The sequence below is a fragment of the Plasmodium gallinaceum genome (genome assembly GCF_900005855.1).
Source record: "Plasmodium gallinaceum strain 8A genome assembly, contig: PGAL8A_v1_108, whole genome shotgun sequence".
Lineage (NCBI taxonomy): Eukaryota > Apicomplexa > Aconoidasida > Haemosporida > Plasmodiidae > Plasmodium > Plasmodium gallinaceum.
The window spans coordinates 718,466-735,499 of record NW_021628228.1 but is presented as its reverse complement, the minus strand read 5'-3'; the positions used below and the strand labels follow the sequence as shown (position 1 = coordinate 735,499).

The 17,034-nt window shown below is 15.9% G+C and overlaps 4 protein-coding genes across 4 annotated transcripts; 2 read left to right on the top strand and 2 right to left on the bottom strand.

The window, feature by feature from the left end:
• Nucleotides 1–340: 340 nt before the first annotated feature.
• Nucleotides 341–1,283, top strand: PGAL8A_00396700 (elongation factor 1 (EF-1), putative; the record flags this gene model as incomplete). Its single annotated transcript, XM_028670320.1, has 3 exons — nucleotides 341–474; nucleotides 659–809; nucleotides 1,071–1,283. The coding sequence occupies 3 exons, from the start codon at nucleotides 341–343 to the stop codon at nucleotides 1,281–1,283; spliced, it is 498 nt and encodes a 165-aa protein (XP_028527084.1).
• An 856-nt stretch (nucleotides 1,284–2,139) lies between these two features.
• Nucleotides 2,140–10,863, top strand: ABCI3 (ABC transporter I family member 1, putative; the record flags this gene model as incomplete). The annotated part of the gene is made up of 4 exons (XM_028670319.1): nucleotides 2,140–2,281; nucleotides 2,892–2,991; nucleotides 3,206–10,674; nucleotides 10,751–10,863. The coding sequence occupies 4 exons, from the start codon at nucleotides 2,140–2,142 to the stop codon at nucleotides 10,861–10,863; spliced, it is 7,824 nt and encodes a 2,607-aa protein (XP_028527083.1).
• Nucleotides 10,864–11,239: 376 nt separating this feature from the next.
• Nucleotides 11,240–12,451, bottom strand: PGAL8A_00396500 (conserved Plasmodium protein, unknown function; the record flags this gene model as incomplete). Its single annotated transcript, XM_028670318.1, has 1 exon — nucleotides 11,240–12,451. The coding sequence occupies one exon, from the start codon at nucleotides 12,449–12,451 to the stop codon at nucleotides 11,240–11,242; it is 1,212 nt and encodes a 403-aa protein (XP_028527082.1).
• A 1,577-nt stretch (nucleotides 12,452–14,028) lies between these two features.
• PGAL8A_00396400 (conserved Plasmodium protein, unknown function) lies at nucleotides 14,029–14,868 on the bottom strand (the record flags this gene model as incomplete). The annotated part of the gene is made up of 1 exon (XM_028670317.1): nucleotides 14,029–14,868. The coding sequence occupies one exon, from the start codon at nucleotides 14,866–14,868 to the stop codon at nucleotides 14,029–14,031; it is 840 nt and encodes a 279-aa protein (XP_028527081.1).
• Nucleotides 14,869–17,034: the final 2,166 nt, after the last annotated feature.

Here is a 17,034-nt window from a genome sequence, read left to right as displayed (position 1 = left end):
TTAAAAAAAAAAAAAAAAAAAAAAAAAAAAAAAAAAAAAAAATGTAACAAAAAAGAATGAATATATAATATAAAATTATTTGAATATTTATACATGTAAACATAAAATTAATAGCATGTTGAAAAATTAAATGTATAACATTGATACGAAAAATATTTTCATTTTTTTTTTTTATAATACATTTTTTTTTTTTTTATTATTTCATTTCTCTTTAATTTACTAAATTTTAATTTGTATTTGTAATTTTTTAAATATTATAAGTTTATTACCCTTTTTAAAACATAAAAAAAAAGAGAATATTTTTTTATTACAGATTTATAAAAATTTAAGAAACATAAAAATGGCAAATATATACGATGAATTATATATACCTTTGAGTTATTATATTCTACATAATGATGGAAAAAACCTAAATACAAATAATGAAAAAATAAATACAAATAAAAAAACGAATAAGAAAGAAGTCATTAATAAGTACATAAAAAAAAAAAAAAAAAATAATAAAATATTAATATATAGAATATAAAAAATCGCCTAAAAAAATTTTAAAATATAAAATATTAAATATATGATTTTTAAAAGTTGTAAAAGACTTAAAAATTACATAAAAATACATTTAATTATTATAAACATAATTTTTTTTATTTAATTACAATAGATCTTCTTTAATCATTGAAATAAAACCATATGGTGAAAATACTGATTTAGATTATGTATTAAAACTTGTAAAAGAAATTAAAATTGATGGTTTAACTTGGGGAGAAGCTTATAAGAAAATTCCTTTTGCTTTTGGACTTTTTAAGTTGCAAGTATTAATTTTTTTTTGTATTTTAATTGTTTTTTTTTTTTTTTTTTTTTTTTTTTTTTTTTTTTTTACTATAATGAAATCCATCATTTCTTTTACATATAAAGATATTTTAACCTACTTGATTTCTATTATTTTTTTATTATTTTATTTTTTAAAATATTTATATTAGTTATATAACATGTTTTATTTTTTAAGAGCATATTTTTTTTCCATACTGTAATTATTTTATTATATTTTTTTTTTTGTGTTTTTTCTTTAATAGGTTAGTTGTGTAATTGTTGATGACCTAGTTAACACAGATGAAATTATAGAAATGATAGAAAACATAGGATTAGATGAAGAACAATGTAAAAAAAAAAAAGAGTTAGAAGCAAAACAAACGGAAAATGATGAATTTGAAGAGGAAGAAGAAGAAGAAGAAGAAATTGAAGGACTAGTTCAATCTGCTGAAATTATTTCTTTTAATAAATTATAATTTAATACTTTCATGGAAAAAATTAAAATATTATGTATTATATTTTAAAAAAAAAAAAAAAAAAAAAAAATTTAGTAACTTTTATATATATAATAAATCAATTTATAATAAGTTAATAAATTTTTTAACTAAAGGAAATATAATTTTTCTATTTTTTTTTAAGGAATAAATGAAACAATAATTTATTGAACGCAATTTTAGGTTTTGTAAAAATCACTTCATTTCTATATATAAGAAAAAGAACCTTTAATAAATTTAAAATTTATCTATATATATATTAAATATTCTATAAAGAAAAAATAATATTGAAAAATTATTTAAAAAAAAGAAGTGCAATAAATTATTACAGATTGTGTTTTTTTTTTTTTTTTTCTTTTTATTCTACTGACTATGAATAATAAATTTTAAAATTTTATAATTACATGAAAAATAAAATAATATATAGAAAAATAAAAAGGTTTTAGTAATTAATATTTTTTTTATTTAATTATTTTTTATCAAGAAAAATTCATTATACATTATTTTATTTTTCAAGATGTTCTATATTCTTTAATTTTATACAAAATGTCATTATCATATTTCTTTAATTTATTTATGTTATTTAATATATATTTTTTTTTTAAATTCTCCTTTATATAATTTTCTATTACTATTTTAATTTTTTATTTTGTAGAGTTGAAACAATTCAAATTTATTTATTCTTAATTTTTTAAGTTACTTTTTTTTTTTTTTTTTCTAATTTTTCTAGTTTTTTGTGAAAAATATACATTTTTATATAAATTATATAATTAGTTTTTTTTTATTTTATTTTATTTTTTTTTCATTATTAAAAATAACGTAAATCTGAAGTGTTAGAATGAAGTTTCGCAAATTATATGGTTTAATAAAGAAGAGTTTTTATGAAAAAAGAAAAAATTTCATTCTTTATTTTTTCTTTCTATTAGTACCATTTTTTTTAATAGTGTTTCATATATTTTTAAGGAAGCTAAGTGATAAATGTAAACTTAAAACTTACAAATTTAGAAACTCTATTTGTTACAATTTTATTCTTTATTATATTTCTATTAAATAGATATATATATATATATATTTATAATTATATATATTTATATATATTTATATATTTATATATATATATTTATATGTCTTCTCTTTCTTATGTTTTTATAAAAATTATATAAAAACAAAATATTAAATTAAAATAAAAGAAAAAATGCTAGATTAATGTTAAAGTTTTTTTTTTTTTTTATTTTGAATTTCTATTATTTTTATTTAAACATATGGAGAATAATTAAAATGAAGTTTTTATATTTTTAATTTAACAAAAAAAAAAAAAAAATAAATAAAATTATATTTAATATATATTTTGTATTTTTACATATTCTTTATAGAACCATATATATTCATTTTTTTTTTTTTTTTTTATCTAATTTAAAAAAAAATTATAAAGAAAAAAATAAATGAAAAAATTTTTAAGATATTTTGTTATTAAAAATAAAAAGGATAATTTAATAACAATAAAAATATATATATTAATTAAAAGTGCTAAAATGTAAAAAAAAAAATTTTTAAAATAAAATATTTTTTTTTTTTTTTTTTTTTTTTTAGATTCTATAGAAGCACATAACCCATCAAAAACTAATAAGATTGAATTAAATGATTCAATACGACATTATGTTTTATTTTTGGGTAATCAACTATGTTCTAAGTGAGTTTATAAAAAAATTTATTTTTTTTTTTTTTTTTTTTTTAGAGAATACATAAAAGAAAAAAAAGATATATTTATTGAAATTTTCTGTCCTTTATAAAGCATATATATTTTATTTTATGAATTTTCAATTTATAGTATTTAATTTTAATATATATAAGAGTATATATATATATATATTTATTTATTTTTTTTTTTTTTTTTCCATATGAAGACAAATAGATGATGATATATATGTAAATCATATTTGTGTTACTCCTAAAAATAATATAACGAATTCTTTTTTATCATATGTTGAAAAAAATGACTTGAATATATTTAAAATTTATAAAAATGAAGAAGACTGTTTGAAAAAAGTAAAATTTGCAGTAGAAATTAAGAAAAGCGATATAAAAAATATAAAATATAATAATTATTTTTATATAAAAGAACAAAATTTAGAAGACACATATATATTAAATAATTTTAAAAAAAATATAAAGTACAATGAACTTATCAGTTTAGATGATTTATATAAAAATATTTATACTAAAGAGGAATATAATAGATTATTAAATATAAAAATAGATGAAGATACTTTAAAAGAAGTTAAAAAAACTAAATTATATAAATCATTTATAAAAGAAATTATTAATTTTAAAGATGAAAATTATTATGAAAATTTTTTTAATGATGAAAAAAAAAGATTATTTTTTATTAATTTTGTGAAAAACAATTTAATAGAAACAAATTTCTCATGTGGGTTAGTGGCCATTCAAAATGAAAATGACTTAAAAAAGAAAAGTAAGTTCAATTTTTTTCATCCATTCGGAAAAAAGGAGGAAAGAAAAAAAAATATTTATAATAGCAAAAATGATGAAAATATTAACTTTAAAGAATACAATAATAATAATGATTTTAATTCAGAAAATATGGAAAATAAATATTTAACTAATGTAAAAAATTATAACTTTAAAAATTTTAATTTTAATAAAATGAGATATGTTAATGAGAATGAATTAATAAATAATATAACCTATAAAATAAGGGTAGGTGATTATGCTTTATTAAATTTAAATGATAATTTATTTTTTAATGATATCAATATAAATTTAAAGCAGAATTTTCTAAATTTTAATACTATTGATGATTTATCTTTTAATATTTATTTTAACGAATGGTACTACTATAGTTTTTTTATAGTTTTAGAATATTATTTTAATTCATTCTTACTAGAATATGAATCTAATAATTTAGAATATAAAAAAAGTATGAATATTGATGCAATTAATAAAATTTCTCTTTTAAGAACTCCAAAGAGAAAATTATCTTTAAATAAATTTTTTTTGTTTAAAATGCCAACAAAAATTATTAAAATTAATGCATTTGATACTTTTGAAAAAAATATATTCCGAGTAATCATATTTTTATGTGTTTGTTTATTTATTGCAAGTATATGTTTTGATATAAATAAAGAAAGAAAAATGAATATAGTAAATTTCTTATATTGTATTAATGTTAATAATTATTACTATTATTTTTCATGGCTACTTTTTTACTTTATTATGTTATTTATTTATAACATATTTTTTACTCTTGTTATATATCTTTTTGTTTATCTCCGTTTAGTTAATTATTTTATTTTATTTATATATATATATCTTTTTTTAATGAATAGTTTACTATTTACAGTTATATGTATGCAATTTACTAATAGTAGTTCAATAAATTACATTGTAACCTTTCTTCTTTTTTTTCTTTTCTCTTCATTCCGTTTAATTATTCATTCGGGCATTAATAAAGTCCTTTTATTTTTTGTTCTGTTAATACCACATTCATCTTTTTGTTTGTCATTAGATTTTTTCTTTATTTTAATTAAAAATAACATGAAGGTAAATTATATGCAATTATTTATTAAAATTGAATCTGTAAACTTGATGCATCTCCTTCTATATTCCGTTAGCTCTTTTATATTATTAATTCTAATTTTGACATTCATAATATTTTATAAAAGAATAAGATTAGATTTGTCTTATATAAAAAAAAAGAAGAAGAATATTATAAATCAAAATGATAATTTAATGAATGGATTAAGTGAAGATGATGAAAATGGAAAAACTCATGTATCAAATTTTGTAAACAAAATGGATATAAAAATAGAAAAAAATATTATAAATCAAAATGATAAATTAATGAATGAAGTAAGTGGAGATGATGAAAATGGAAAAACTCATGTATCAAATTTTGCAAACAAAATGGATATAAAAATAGAAAAAAATATTATAAATCAAAAAGAATATAATTTATATAGAAATAAAAATGAAATAGATAATAATTATTTTTATTTGTTAATTGAAAATGTGAATAAATACTATGGTGAAAAACATGTTTTAAAAGATATTTCTTTATGTTTAAAAAGTAATAGAATATTTGTTTTGCTAGGAGAAAATGGATCAGGAAAATCGACTTTAATTAATATTATTACAAAAATGATAACAAAAGATAGTGGTAAAATAACATTTATAAATAATACTTTAAAAAAAGAAAAAAAGAAAATTGTTGATATGAGTGATAGTAGTAGTAATATATCTAACGTTTCTTTGTATAGTAAATATATTAAAGGAATTTTTGTAAATAAAATTAACAAAAAAAGATACTTCAAAAAAAAAAATGATTTTAAGATTAGCTATTGCAGTCAAAATGTTATATTATATGATAATTTAACTTTTTATGAAACAATTAAAATTTTTTTATTATATTATAACAAAAACGTAGATAAGTATTTAAAAAAAAAAAGAACATTAAGAATTCTAAATGATCTAGATCTTGAAAAATATATGAATTGCAAAATAAAAAATTTAATGGATGAAATAAAAAAAAAAATTTCTATATTTATTTGTTTTCTTGTAAAGCAAGATATTTATATATTAGATGAGCCATTTATAGCTTTAGATATTAAAACAAAAATGAAACTTTTTAATTTTTTTGATAAAATAAAAAAAAAGAATATTATTTTTATATGCACTCATGATATTTATGAAGCTAACAATTTCTCTGATGATATAGCAATAATTAAGAGTGGTGAAATTATTTTTAATGGATCAAAAAATTGTTTTCAAAAATTAATAGATTACAAATTTATTTTAAATATTCAATTTAAACAAGATAATAATGAGAAGATTGATTACTTAAGTCAAGAAAAAGTCATGTTATCTCTTACCAAAAATTCAAAGAGTAAAAAAAATTCTCTTAATAAAATTACCCATTCATATAATATGGGTAATAATAATAATAATAATAATAATAGTCATATAATTGATAATTTTAGTAATAATAATAATAGTCATATAATTGATAATTTTAGTAATAATAATAATAATAATAGTCATATTATATTAATGAATTATGAAAATGAAAAAGATAAAAAAAATAATTTGATAAAAAAAAAAATTATAGATTTTATAAAGTGTATTAGAGAAGAAAATAAAAATTGTTTTATATTTTTTAATGAAAATTATATTTACTGTACATATAAAATAAATGAAATAGAATCATTGAAAAAATCACTTTGTTTTTTAAACAAATATAAAAATACTTTAATATATCAAATAAAAACTATAGATATATTTTATACTTATATATATATATATATATATAATGAGAAGAACAAGCTATTAAAAAATGTTCAAGATAAAGATATTAGATGTTTATTAGAAATAGATCCTTTGTTTTATTTATATCTTTACAATTTCAAATATTTCAATGAACAAAATAAATTATTGTTTAGTGATAATAGAAATGGACAAATAAATTTGTATAACTTTAATTACTTAAATAATATTTTAGTTAATAATAAAATTAGCAAAAATAAGTATGAAGAAAAAACATTTTTCGAAAGGAAAAAAAACGAAGAAACAAATGAGGACAATACTGATATAAGAGAGTATAAAATAGATGAAGATACAAAGAAAATAAATGAAAACATATATTTACAAAAAAAAAATGAAAAAGGAAATTCTTTGTTTAAAAATTTAATTAACTCATTTACTATATATATTAAACCTTTGTTATTATTAAAATTAAAAAAAGATTTATCTAATAAAATTTTTTACTGGTATAAATTTTTAGTTCCATTGCTTATTTTATCATTTGGGATTTTTATAATAAAATGTATTTCAAATTATGGAAAAATTAAAAATATTAAATTAGACCATAATACTTTAAGTTCTATTAATTTAGAAAATACAACTTTAAATTATTATATTATATATGAGACAGAAATGAATAATCTTGAAAGTGATAATTCACACAAAATTATGAATATGATACATTCTAATGAACATGAAGATTCTAATTATAGAAGTTTATCATTAAAAGAAAAAATGAAAAAAAAAAAAGAATTAAATTATAATAATGTAAAAAATATAATAAAATTGAAAAATGGTTATAATTTTAATAGACTTCCAACAAATTCATTTAATTATTATAATAATACAATAAATACTCTCTTGGAAAAATATTGTATAAAAGAAAAAATAAATTATATTGATGATAACATAAATAAGGATAATTTGTATAATGATATAAGCAACTATTTAAAAAGAAAGTCAGAAAATGATAATATTATATCATTAGGTTCTTTTGTTTTTTTTATTAAAGAAAAAAAAGATAAAAAAGACATAACCAATAGGACAGAAATAGAAATGAATATAAATTTATTTTATAATTATACATCTATTCATTCATATGCATATTATATGAATTCTATTTTTAATATTATGCATGATTTTCAAAATGAAATATATGAAGATTATTATGAAAAAGAAAAAAAAATCTTAAATAGTGAAGAAAATAAACCATATCATTTTATTACATGCAGTAAATCTATAGAAGGTAATCATATATATGAACAAATAAGAAATGATAGCTATAATATATCAGATTATTTAAGTGATAATTCAAATTTAATATACGAAAATATAAGCAATGAAAATGATAATGGTAATAAATATACCAATAAAAACAGTTTCTTAATAAAAAAGAATAAAGAAAATTATGAAAAAATTTTGAAAAGTTCTAATATAGTGGAAATTATAAATGAACCATTTTACATAAAATATCATGAACATTTTCTCAGTGATTTTTATATAAATGTCTATATATTTTTATCAATAGTTATTTTTTTTTGCGTTTTATTTGAAAGATTAAAAAATGAAATTAAACATAGAAAAATTTTTGAGTATTTTAATGTTCATAAGTATACTCATTATTTTCAAATATTTCTTGTAGAATTTTTTTATTATTTTATATACTTACTTTTTCTTTTTATGATATTATATATTTTTGATTATAAACATTATTTTTATGTTTCTTATTTCTTTTTTCTTTTACTTTATGGTTTTAATATTTTTTTGTCTATATGTTTGTTTACCTCTTTATATTTAAATAGTTATATTGTTTTTTTGTTCTTTAATTTTATATTTTGTGGAATTATAAATATTGTTATTTATGTTTTACTTATTTTATCTTATGCATATTCTAATAATGTATTAATTTATATTTCACATATATTAGTTTGTATATTCAGAATATTTGATTCCTTTTCGTTATCTCATTCATTAAATATTCGCAGCTTATGTTTAAATATAAAACGTCACTTTAATTACATAAATGGTACAAGTAAGAACGAAGAAAATACTCTTTCCTTTTTTAATCATTCTAACAAAAATAATTCAAAAATAGAATTAGAGGAAGTAATGGATATATGTGCTGATTCAAATATCTATTTCAACATAAAAGGTGATTTTATCTTTTTATCAATTAATTGTTTTGTATATTTGCTTTTAATAATGTACAAATTATTGCAACTAAGAAATAAATTGCAAAAAGAAAAACAAACAAAAAACAAAAGAAATATATCAGAAGGAAAATATACATTTGCCCTAAAACATTTTTATTTATCCAATGAAAAATATAAAAAAAGAAAAATGTATATTTTCTTTAGAATCTTGAATTTTATAAAGAAGTGCTTTAGTTTAAAAAAAAAAAATAAAAATAAAATCTATAGAAAATATGATTCATTTGAAGTGGAAACAAATGTAAGTTATGAGTTAAATGAAGATAATATAAGTCAAGATAATATTATAAAATATACTAAAAAATTGAAAGAGAATTCTTATAATAACGAAAAATATATATTTAAGAATTTGAATATAAAAATGAATGAATATCAAATTTATGCTTTTTCTACAATATTTAATAATGATTTAAATATATTATATTTTTTTAAATATTTTTTTTGTAAAAATGACAATAAAATATGTAATTATGCTAAATATAATGAAGAAAATAATATGTATAATATAGACAAAATATTTTCCGAGTCTTTTCATAAAATTAATGAAAATGATTACAAAATTACATTAATACCATGCATGTCTATATATGAACATTTAAAGTTAATTATAACATTCAAAAAATTAAAGTTAAATTCTATGGAATTAAAATATTTAATCAATTTATTAATGTTAATAGTTAATTTAAAGTGTAACATGAATTTAAATTGTAATCAGCTAAGTGGAGGTATGAAAAAAAAAGTAGAATTGATGATAAATTTACTAAAAAATGACAAGATAATTTTTTTATATAAATTGAATGATAACATTGATTTTTGTTCTCAAATTTATATAAACATAATTTTAAAAAATATATTATTACTTAATGAGTATGATAGTAAAATCAATTATGAATCTCTTATTGACAATGTATCAACACACGTAGAGTTGGATGAAGAAAAAAGAAAGAATATAATAAGTATTAATAGTCATATGAGAAAAAAGGAAATGAGAGTAAAAAAAAAGGAAAGTATTAGCATTTTAAAAGAAAAAGAAAATTTTATAAACTCAAATAAAAGAAACGATTATTTAGATTGTTCTATTACGTCGAATTTAAAAAGTGCTAATCAGAATATGATTGATTCATTTATAAAACAAAATATATTAAAAATTAGATTTGGAATCAAAAATTTTGCAATTTATTCTCATATATATACAGATATGTTATATTATGATTATTTATACCTATTTCATAAAAATGAAATTATTTACAATAATTATATACAAAATATAAAAAACATTTTCAAAAATTATTATTTATTTCAATTAAAATTAAAAAAAATACCTGAAAGTAAAATAAAAGAATATATGAATATCTACTTTTCCATATACAAACATACATTTAAGAAATATCAAAAGACTTTAATTAATTTTTTTAGAAATTCAGAATATAAAAAAAAATATTGTTGCAATGATATTAGACAAACAGATTCTATTGTTTTATTTCTGGAGAAATTTTCAAAAAATAATTCATTGACGATGCATAATCTTTATTATATTTTTAAAACAAATAAAAAAAATAAATACCGTAATAAAAAATTTTTTTTAAGTCATTCTAAATTTCACAAAATACTTTTTAATTTAATGATAGATAAATTCTCTTATCTCCATTGTTATCTAAAAAAAAATAAATTTATTTCTATTTTTAATTTATTTAAATTTGTAATTTCTGAAATTACTCTTAGAAAAATACAAAATTTTATTTTTAAATGTAAAGGAATAAAAAATATTTCCTCAGAAATTTTAAGATTCAACCATTATTTGTTTATTTTAAAAATAAATAAAAATAGAAATTTTTTCAAATTACTAGGTATTTAAAAAAGTTAATAAAATTATATAATAATACAATTTCTATATATAATTTTTTTTATTTATTTTTTTTACAGAGATCAATAAAAGAATGAAATTTAATGATGATGAAATTGAAGTCGAACATATAGATATAAATAATGCTAATGCAAATGATATTTTTCTATTAATGTTTAAAAAATTATTATGAGAATATATCATATTTAGATACTATATATATATATATATATTTAAATAAATGAATAATCTTAGAAGACGTTAATATGTTATTACGTATTTTAATTTCTATTTTTTAATTTTTACAAAAATATCAGTAGAAGAAGTAAAAAAAAAGAAATAAATTAATATATATATATAAAACCTCTAATAATATGAGATATTTAAATACAAAACACTTAATATAATTATTTTTAGAAACACAAAGTTTTAATGAATAAAATAGTATACTTTGCAAAAAAAAAAAAAAAATAATAAATTATGAATGGAATTCGAAAGAAAATTGAGATTATGAAAAATTGTATTAAAATAATAAAAATATATTTATAAAATTTTTTCTTCTTTTTGAGCTATAATACATTAAATAATGATTTTATCATTTTATTATTCTTATCTAGGTTTTGATTTAATAATTCAATTAAATTATTTATTTTATCCGTTTCATTTAGTATTAAACCAATACTTATTTCATTATGTAGCAATTTTTTATATAACTGTAATAATATCTCATTATCTTGATTTAAACTTATAAAAAATGTTTCCTTAAAAGATTTTTCATCATAATAAATATTTGTAATCGATTTAAAATCAGAAAGCATTTTTAGTATTTTAATATTTTTTTCATTTTCTAAGTATTCTTTGCACTTCCTTATTTTTAAATTTACTAAATAGATATAATTGAGTATTCTTTTATTCATATTCTCGTTAAAGCATAAACTGATAAATAAATAAAAGGAGAGTAAAATATTTGCAATATTTTCTCTTTCATTAAAGCAATTTTCATATAGCAAAGATTGAAAATTATCAATTTTGTAAGAAATTTCTTTGAATTTATCGTAGAAAATTTTTTTTTGAAATGATAATATATTATTAAAATTTACAATTTTAATTTTCTTATCTAATTGATTATTATTGGCAATACTTTTTAACTTCTGAATAATTTCAAAAATATTTAAACTTTTACATCTTATAGAATTGTTAATATATTTATAATATTTTACATTGTTAAAAAAATCTAAATCATATATCTCTCCATATTTTATAATTGCACTAATTTTATTATCGATTTCCAGTAAATGTAAAAGAATATCAGTAGTTAATAATTGTTTATTATTTTCAAGTTTTTTTTTAGAATTTATGTAATTTTTAATATTTGAAAGTGTATTTTTTATCTGAGTAATTCTTGAAAGGACTCCTTTATTATATTTACAAAAAGGGATATATTTTTGTATTGCTTCCATTTTTCTTTTGTCATTTTTTGTTAACTCATAATATTCGCTTTGAGCATTTAGTTTTTTTCCTATGAATTTTTTAAATGATTCATTTGCATCAATATTTTTAAGTATAATTTCAGAATTATTTTTTTTATTTTTGTTCTGATAATTTTCATAATATATATTGTAATCTATTATATCTGTATTTGCTTCATAAGCAAAAATTTCGTAGTTATCTTCATTAACATATTTAGAATATTTTTCTTTATATACCTTTTGTAAATCTTCATATATTTCTTCTTCATATATCCTAATTTCTAAGTCTTTTTTTCTGTTTTCAATTATCATTATGAATTAAGAATTTTTTTTTCATTATTTTACATAAAATAAAAAAGAAAATAATGAAATATTCAATGAAATAAAAAATGAAAAGAAAAAATAATCACAAAAGAAATAGAAGTGAAACAGTACATGTCTAGTATACAAATTACAGATATAAACTTTTATATCGAAATGTTAAATTATATATTGTAAAGATAAATTAGTTATACAATAATTATATATTTATATATACACACAAAAAAAAAAAAAAAAAAAAAAAAAAAAAAAAAAAAAAAAAAAAAAAAATCATTAAAATAGCATAAAATATTGATGAATTCTTTTCAATTGTCTTATATTCTTTAGTAAAAAAAAATTCATTTTTTTCTTTTTATGAGACTATACAGTATACACACTATATTATAAGAAACTTTTTATTTAATAAAAATAATCAAAAAAAATACGATTTTTTCTTCTTTGTATTAAAATACATATTATGTTTTTGCGGTTAAAATTGAAAAGTTAAAATGCCATTTGTTGCAAAGTGTTAAATAGGTATATTAAAAAAAAAAAAAAAAAAAAAAATAGGGAAAATATGAAAATTAACTATATAATTAAATGAACATGGAATAATATAGTAAATATATAATTATGAAGATATTAACTGCACATATATAATAAAGGAATTAAGTAATAAATAATGTAAAGAATCAATATAGAGATACAAAGATATTTTACTTGTATCTTATTAAAGAATTACACATTTCCTTAGGATAATGGTTTTAATATATAAATTCGTTTTAAATAATTTTTTTATTTTATTTTACTTTTATTATTAAATAATAAACTTCTATTAAAAAGTTTCTCCATTTTAAATGGTTAAATTATGTATATATATTATGTTTTTAGTTATTAATCCTTCTTACTTATTAATAATAATGCTTTTAATGTTTATTTAATAATGTTAATTTTTTTTATTTATAATAATTTAATAAAATGATGTTAGTAAAAATATTAGTATATAATAAATAAAAAGGATATATTTTTAATATTATGGAAAAATTTTTAACATAACTTTAATAATAGAATAATTAAACAATACATAGTATGTAAAGATATAAAATATAGAAATTTTTAAAATAATATCAATATTTGTAAATACTATAAAAAAAGGAAATTTCCTTTTCTTTAAAATAGTTCTGTATTTAACTTTTTAATTAATATTAAAATAAAAAAAAAATATGAAGTAAGAATATTTCAGAATTCAGCTACTTTTACATATTATTACATTATTAAAGATAGCAAATTAGGAATATATTCATATATATGTAATATATATTTATTAAACAATAATTCGTTCTACTTTAAACTTTTCAATGAAAATGTTGTAAAAACAAATTTTTTGTATAAATATTTTTATATTATACTCTTTTAATTCTTAGACTAAATTTTTTATTTTTCTTCAATTTTTTTTTATTCGTTATATTTATTTATTTATTTATTATTTTTTTTTTTTTATAATCTAGATAATTCACCTTGATTTTTATATATTTGTTAAATATTTTAAATTATGAAAAGCTTATAAATTAAATTTAGAGGACAAATTTTTATTTTAATGGTTTTAAAAAATTAACCCTAATTGCCCATATTTCATCTGTAATATCATCTTTTACAATCTCACATAAATAATTAACAACACAATCTGAATTTGAAATACAAACACATCCTACTGGCTTATCAATTAAATCAATTATTCCAATAGATGAAGATAATGTTAAATCACAAATTTTGTTATACCATGGATATAATACATTTAAATTTTCTCTGAACAGATTATCAAGTTGTTCTTTGTTATTAATATCATTATTTGTATTTTTTTCAAAAAGAATATTTGAGCTTCTTTTAATAGACTCGATACAAAATAAACCAACTTGCCCACTTTCTACTGTTAATATATTAGTGAAATAATTTGATAAATGAAATGATTCATCACTATAATCTTTTTCATTGTTTAAATTATTATTTTTGTTATTCAAAGAGTTTCCTATATGATTCTTATTTATTTCATATGTTTGCCAATCCAGTTCATTAATTTTTTGAATAGTCATATATTCATGCATAAATTCAGTATTATTAAAACAAATTAAAGAAATTACCATTTCATTATTGTAACTTTTATCTTGATCATATTTTTTTCTATCTGTATCTTTAGAATTACAAGAAAAATTATTATTTTCTCTTATAGCAAAAGATGACCATAACCCTGCTTTAGCATTAGGAAAATAAATGCCATTTAAACTTTCTTGAGGTAGTAGATCTTTTTTATCATTTATAAAACAATTAAAATAGTGGGTTATAGCATAAGTTATATATAATGGATCAATTAATAATAATTCATTCATCTGAGAAATGAAACATCCAGCGTCAACTAATTCTATTTTAACCATTTTTCTTTTTTTGTGTATACCAAATTTGTATCCAAAATCTTTATTTACATATATACTAAAAAAAAAAGGAAAAATTATAAAAATTTTGTAAAAAATAAAAAGTCAGTCATGGTATATATATATATATATATATATATATTAGTGGAAAATGTGATAATATTATACAATAAATGTTTTATAAATAATAAAATATATGTTTATTTACATTAGAAATCTTTTATTATATATGTAATAGCAAAGTATTGCAAACAAATTTTAAATTAAAAAAAAAAAGGTTCAATGTATTATTATCTATAAAATTTTTTTTATGAAAATTAATTTAAAACTCTGTATATATATAACATAAAATTATTAATAAGTATTTCGTAGCAAAACTAAAAATTTGATTTATATGTATCTTATAGTATCAGAATATATTTATTTTACTTTATTCTTAAAATAAATAAATATATGTATATTTGTTAATAAAATAGTTTAACATATGAATTGTCCATTTGCAATTTTCAGTGGTTTTTTTTTTTTAAAAAGGAAAAAGGAGAAATAAAAACATTTAACTAAAAGTAATTATTGAAACCTTTTTTATAATAATAAAAAAATACAAATCTTTTAATATTCTTAACCTTTTTTTCCTTAATAATATTTATATTTTTTTAACTTTTAAAAGTAGTTTATTTATTCAGTCTGTATAAAATTATATAACCATTTTAACCTGACTATGTAATTTTTTTTTTTTTTTTTTTTTTTTTTTTTTTTTTTTTTTTTTTTTTTTTTTTTTTGGTTATTTGAAATGTATTCTTTTTTTAATAAATAATATATTTCAATTAAATAAAACTAAATATAATTTATATGAAATCTTATTAAAGTAAATATTTACTTTATATTTCATTTAAATTTTTTGTAAAATTCAGAACATGAAAAAGTATCACAAGAACTTTTTTTTCTATATAATATTACTTTATGTGGTTAATGTATATGTTGTAGTTTTATTATTTACGAAATTTAAAATTCCTATAGAACTAAAAATAAAAAAATTTATAGGACAAAATTATAATTAAGAATTAAGCATATTATATAGTTTTAAATAATTACTACACATATGAAATAAAATGTTTTGTATTTCATAATAATTTTTATTATATTTTATTAACAAAAATCTTAAAAATTTAGTAAAAATTTTAAATTATATTCACATTTTTGTATAGAAATACCTCTTACATTAACATTTAATAATATTTACTTTTTTTAAAAGAGTATAATAATAATATAAAAAAAAATGAAATAGAAAATTATACATTTTTCTATTACGTATATTTATTCAAATATTTAGTAAATTTTTTAGAATTTAAAATTTTCTTAATTGAAATAAGTGATTTGAGATTAATTAAAAAATATTCTACGATAGACATGTATAACTTTTATTAATTTTTTAAATGATTTATACGAGCTATTGAAACTTTCGTATAATTTTTCTATATATTTTTAAATAATAGAAAGAAAAAATAAAAGTATATAATTATATATTTCCTATTTTTTATTTTCTATGTATATTCATTTTTTTCTCTTTAACTATAATTTCTGATATATTATTATCTTGTTTTTAATATTAAATTGTAATTTTCTCCTAAAAGTTCTTCATTTATGTACTTACAAAATTTTTTTATTCCTAATAAAATTTAAAAAAAAAAAAATTCTCAAAATTTTTTCTTACATTTACAATGACTTAATCAAATTTTTAATTCTTATGTTCATCTTTAAGTTAATACATATTTTTATATTTAGAATTCATGGAATACGTTTAGATATTTTATATTCATTAACAAAAAATAATACATTTTTTTAAATAAAAAAAAAAAAAAAAAAATATTAAGGTAAAAAATATGTTTTTTATTCAAATATTGTACGTTAAAAAAATAATATTTCTGAAAAGTAGCTATGGTTATATTATTTAAAAGCGATATATAGAGAAAATTCAAATAACAAAAATGATATAAATTGCAGAAAGAAAAACAACTATAACAAAATTTATAAAGTATGCCAAAATATGTAAGTTCCTTTTTCATATTTTTTTTTAGCAGATTTTATTTTTATTTATTTATTTATTTTTTTTTTTTTCTCTAGTTAAATTTTTTTTTTATTAAAAAAAAAAAAAAAAAAAAAAAAATGCTT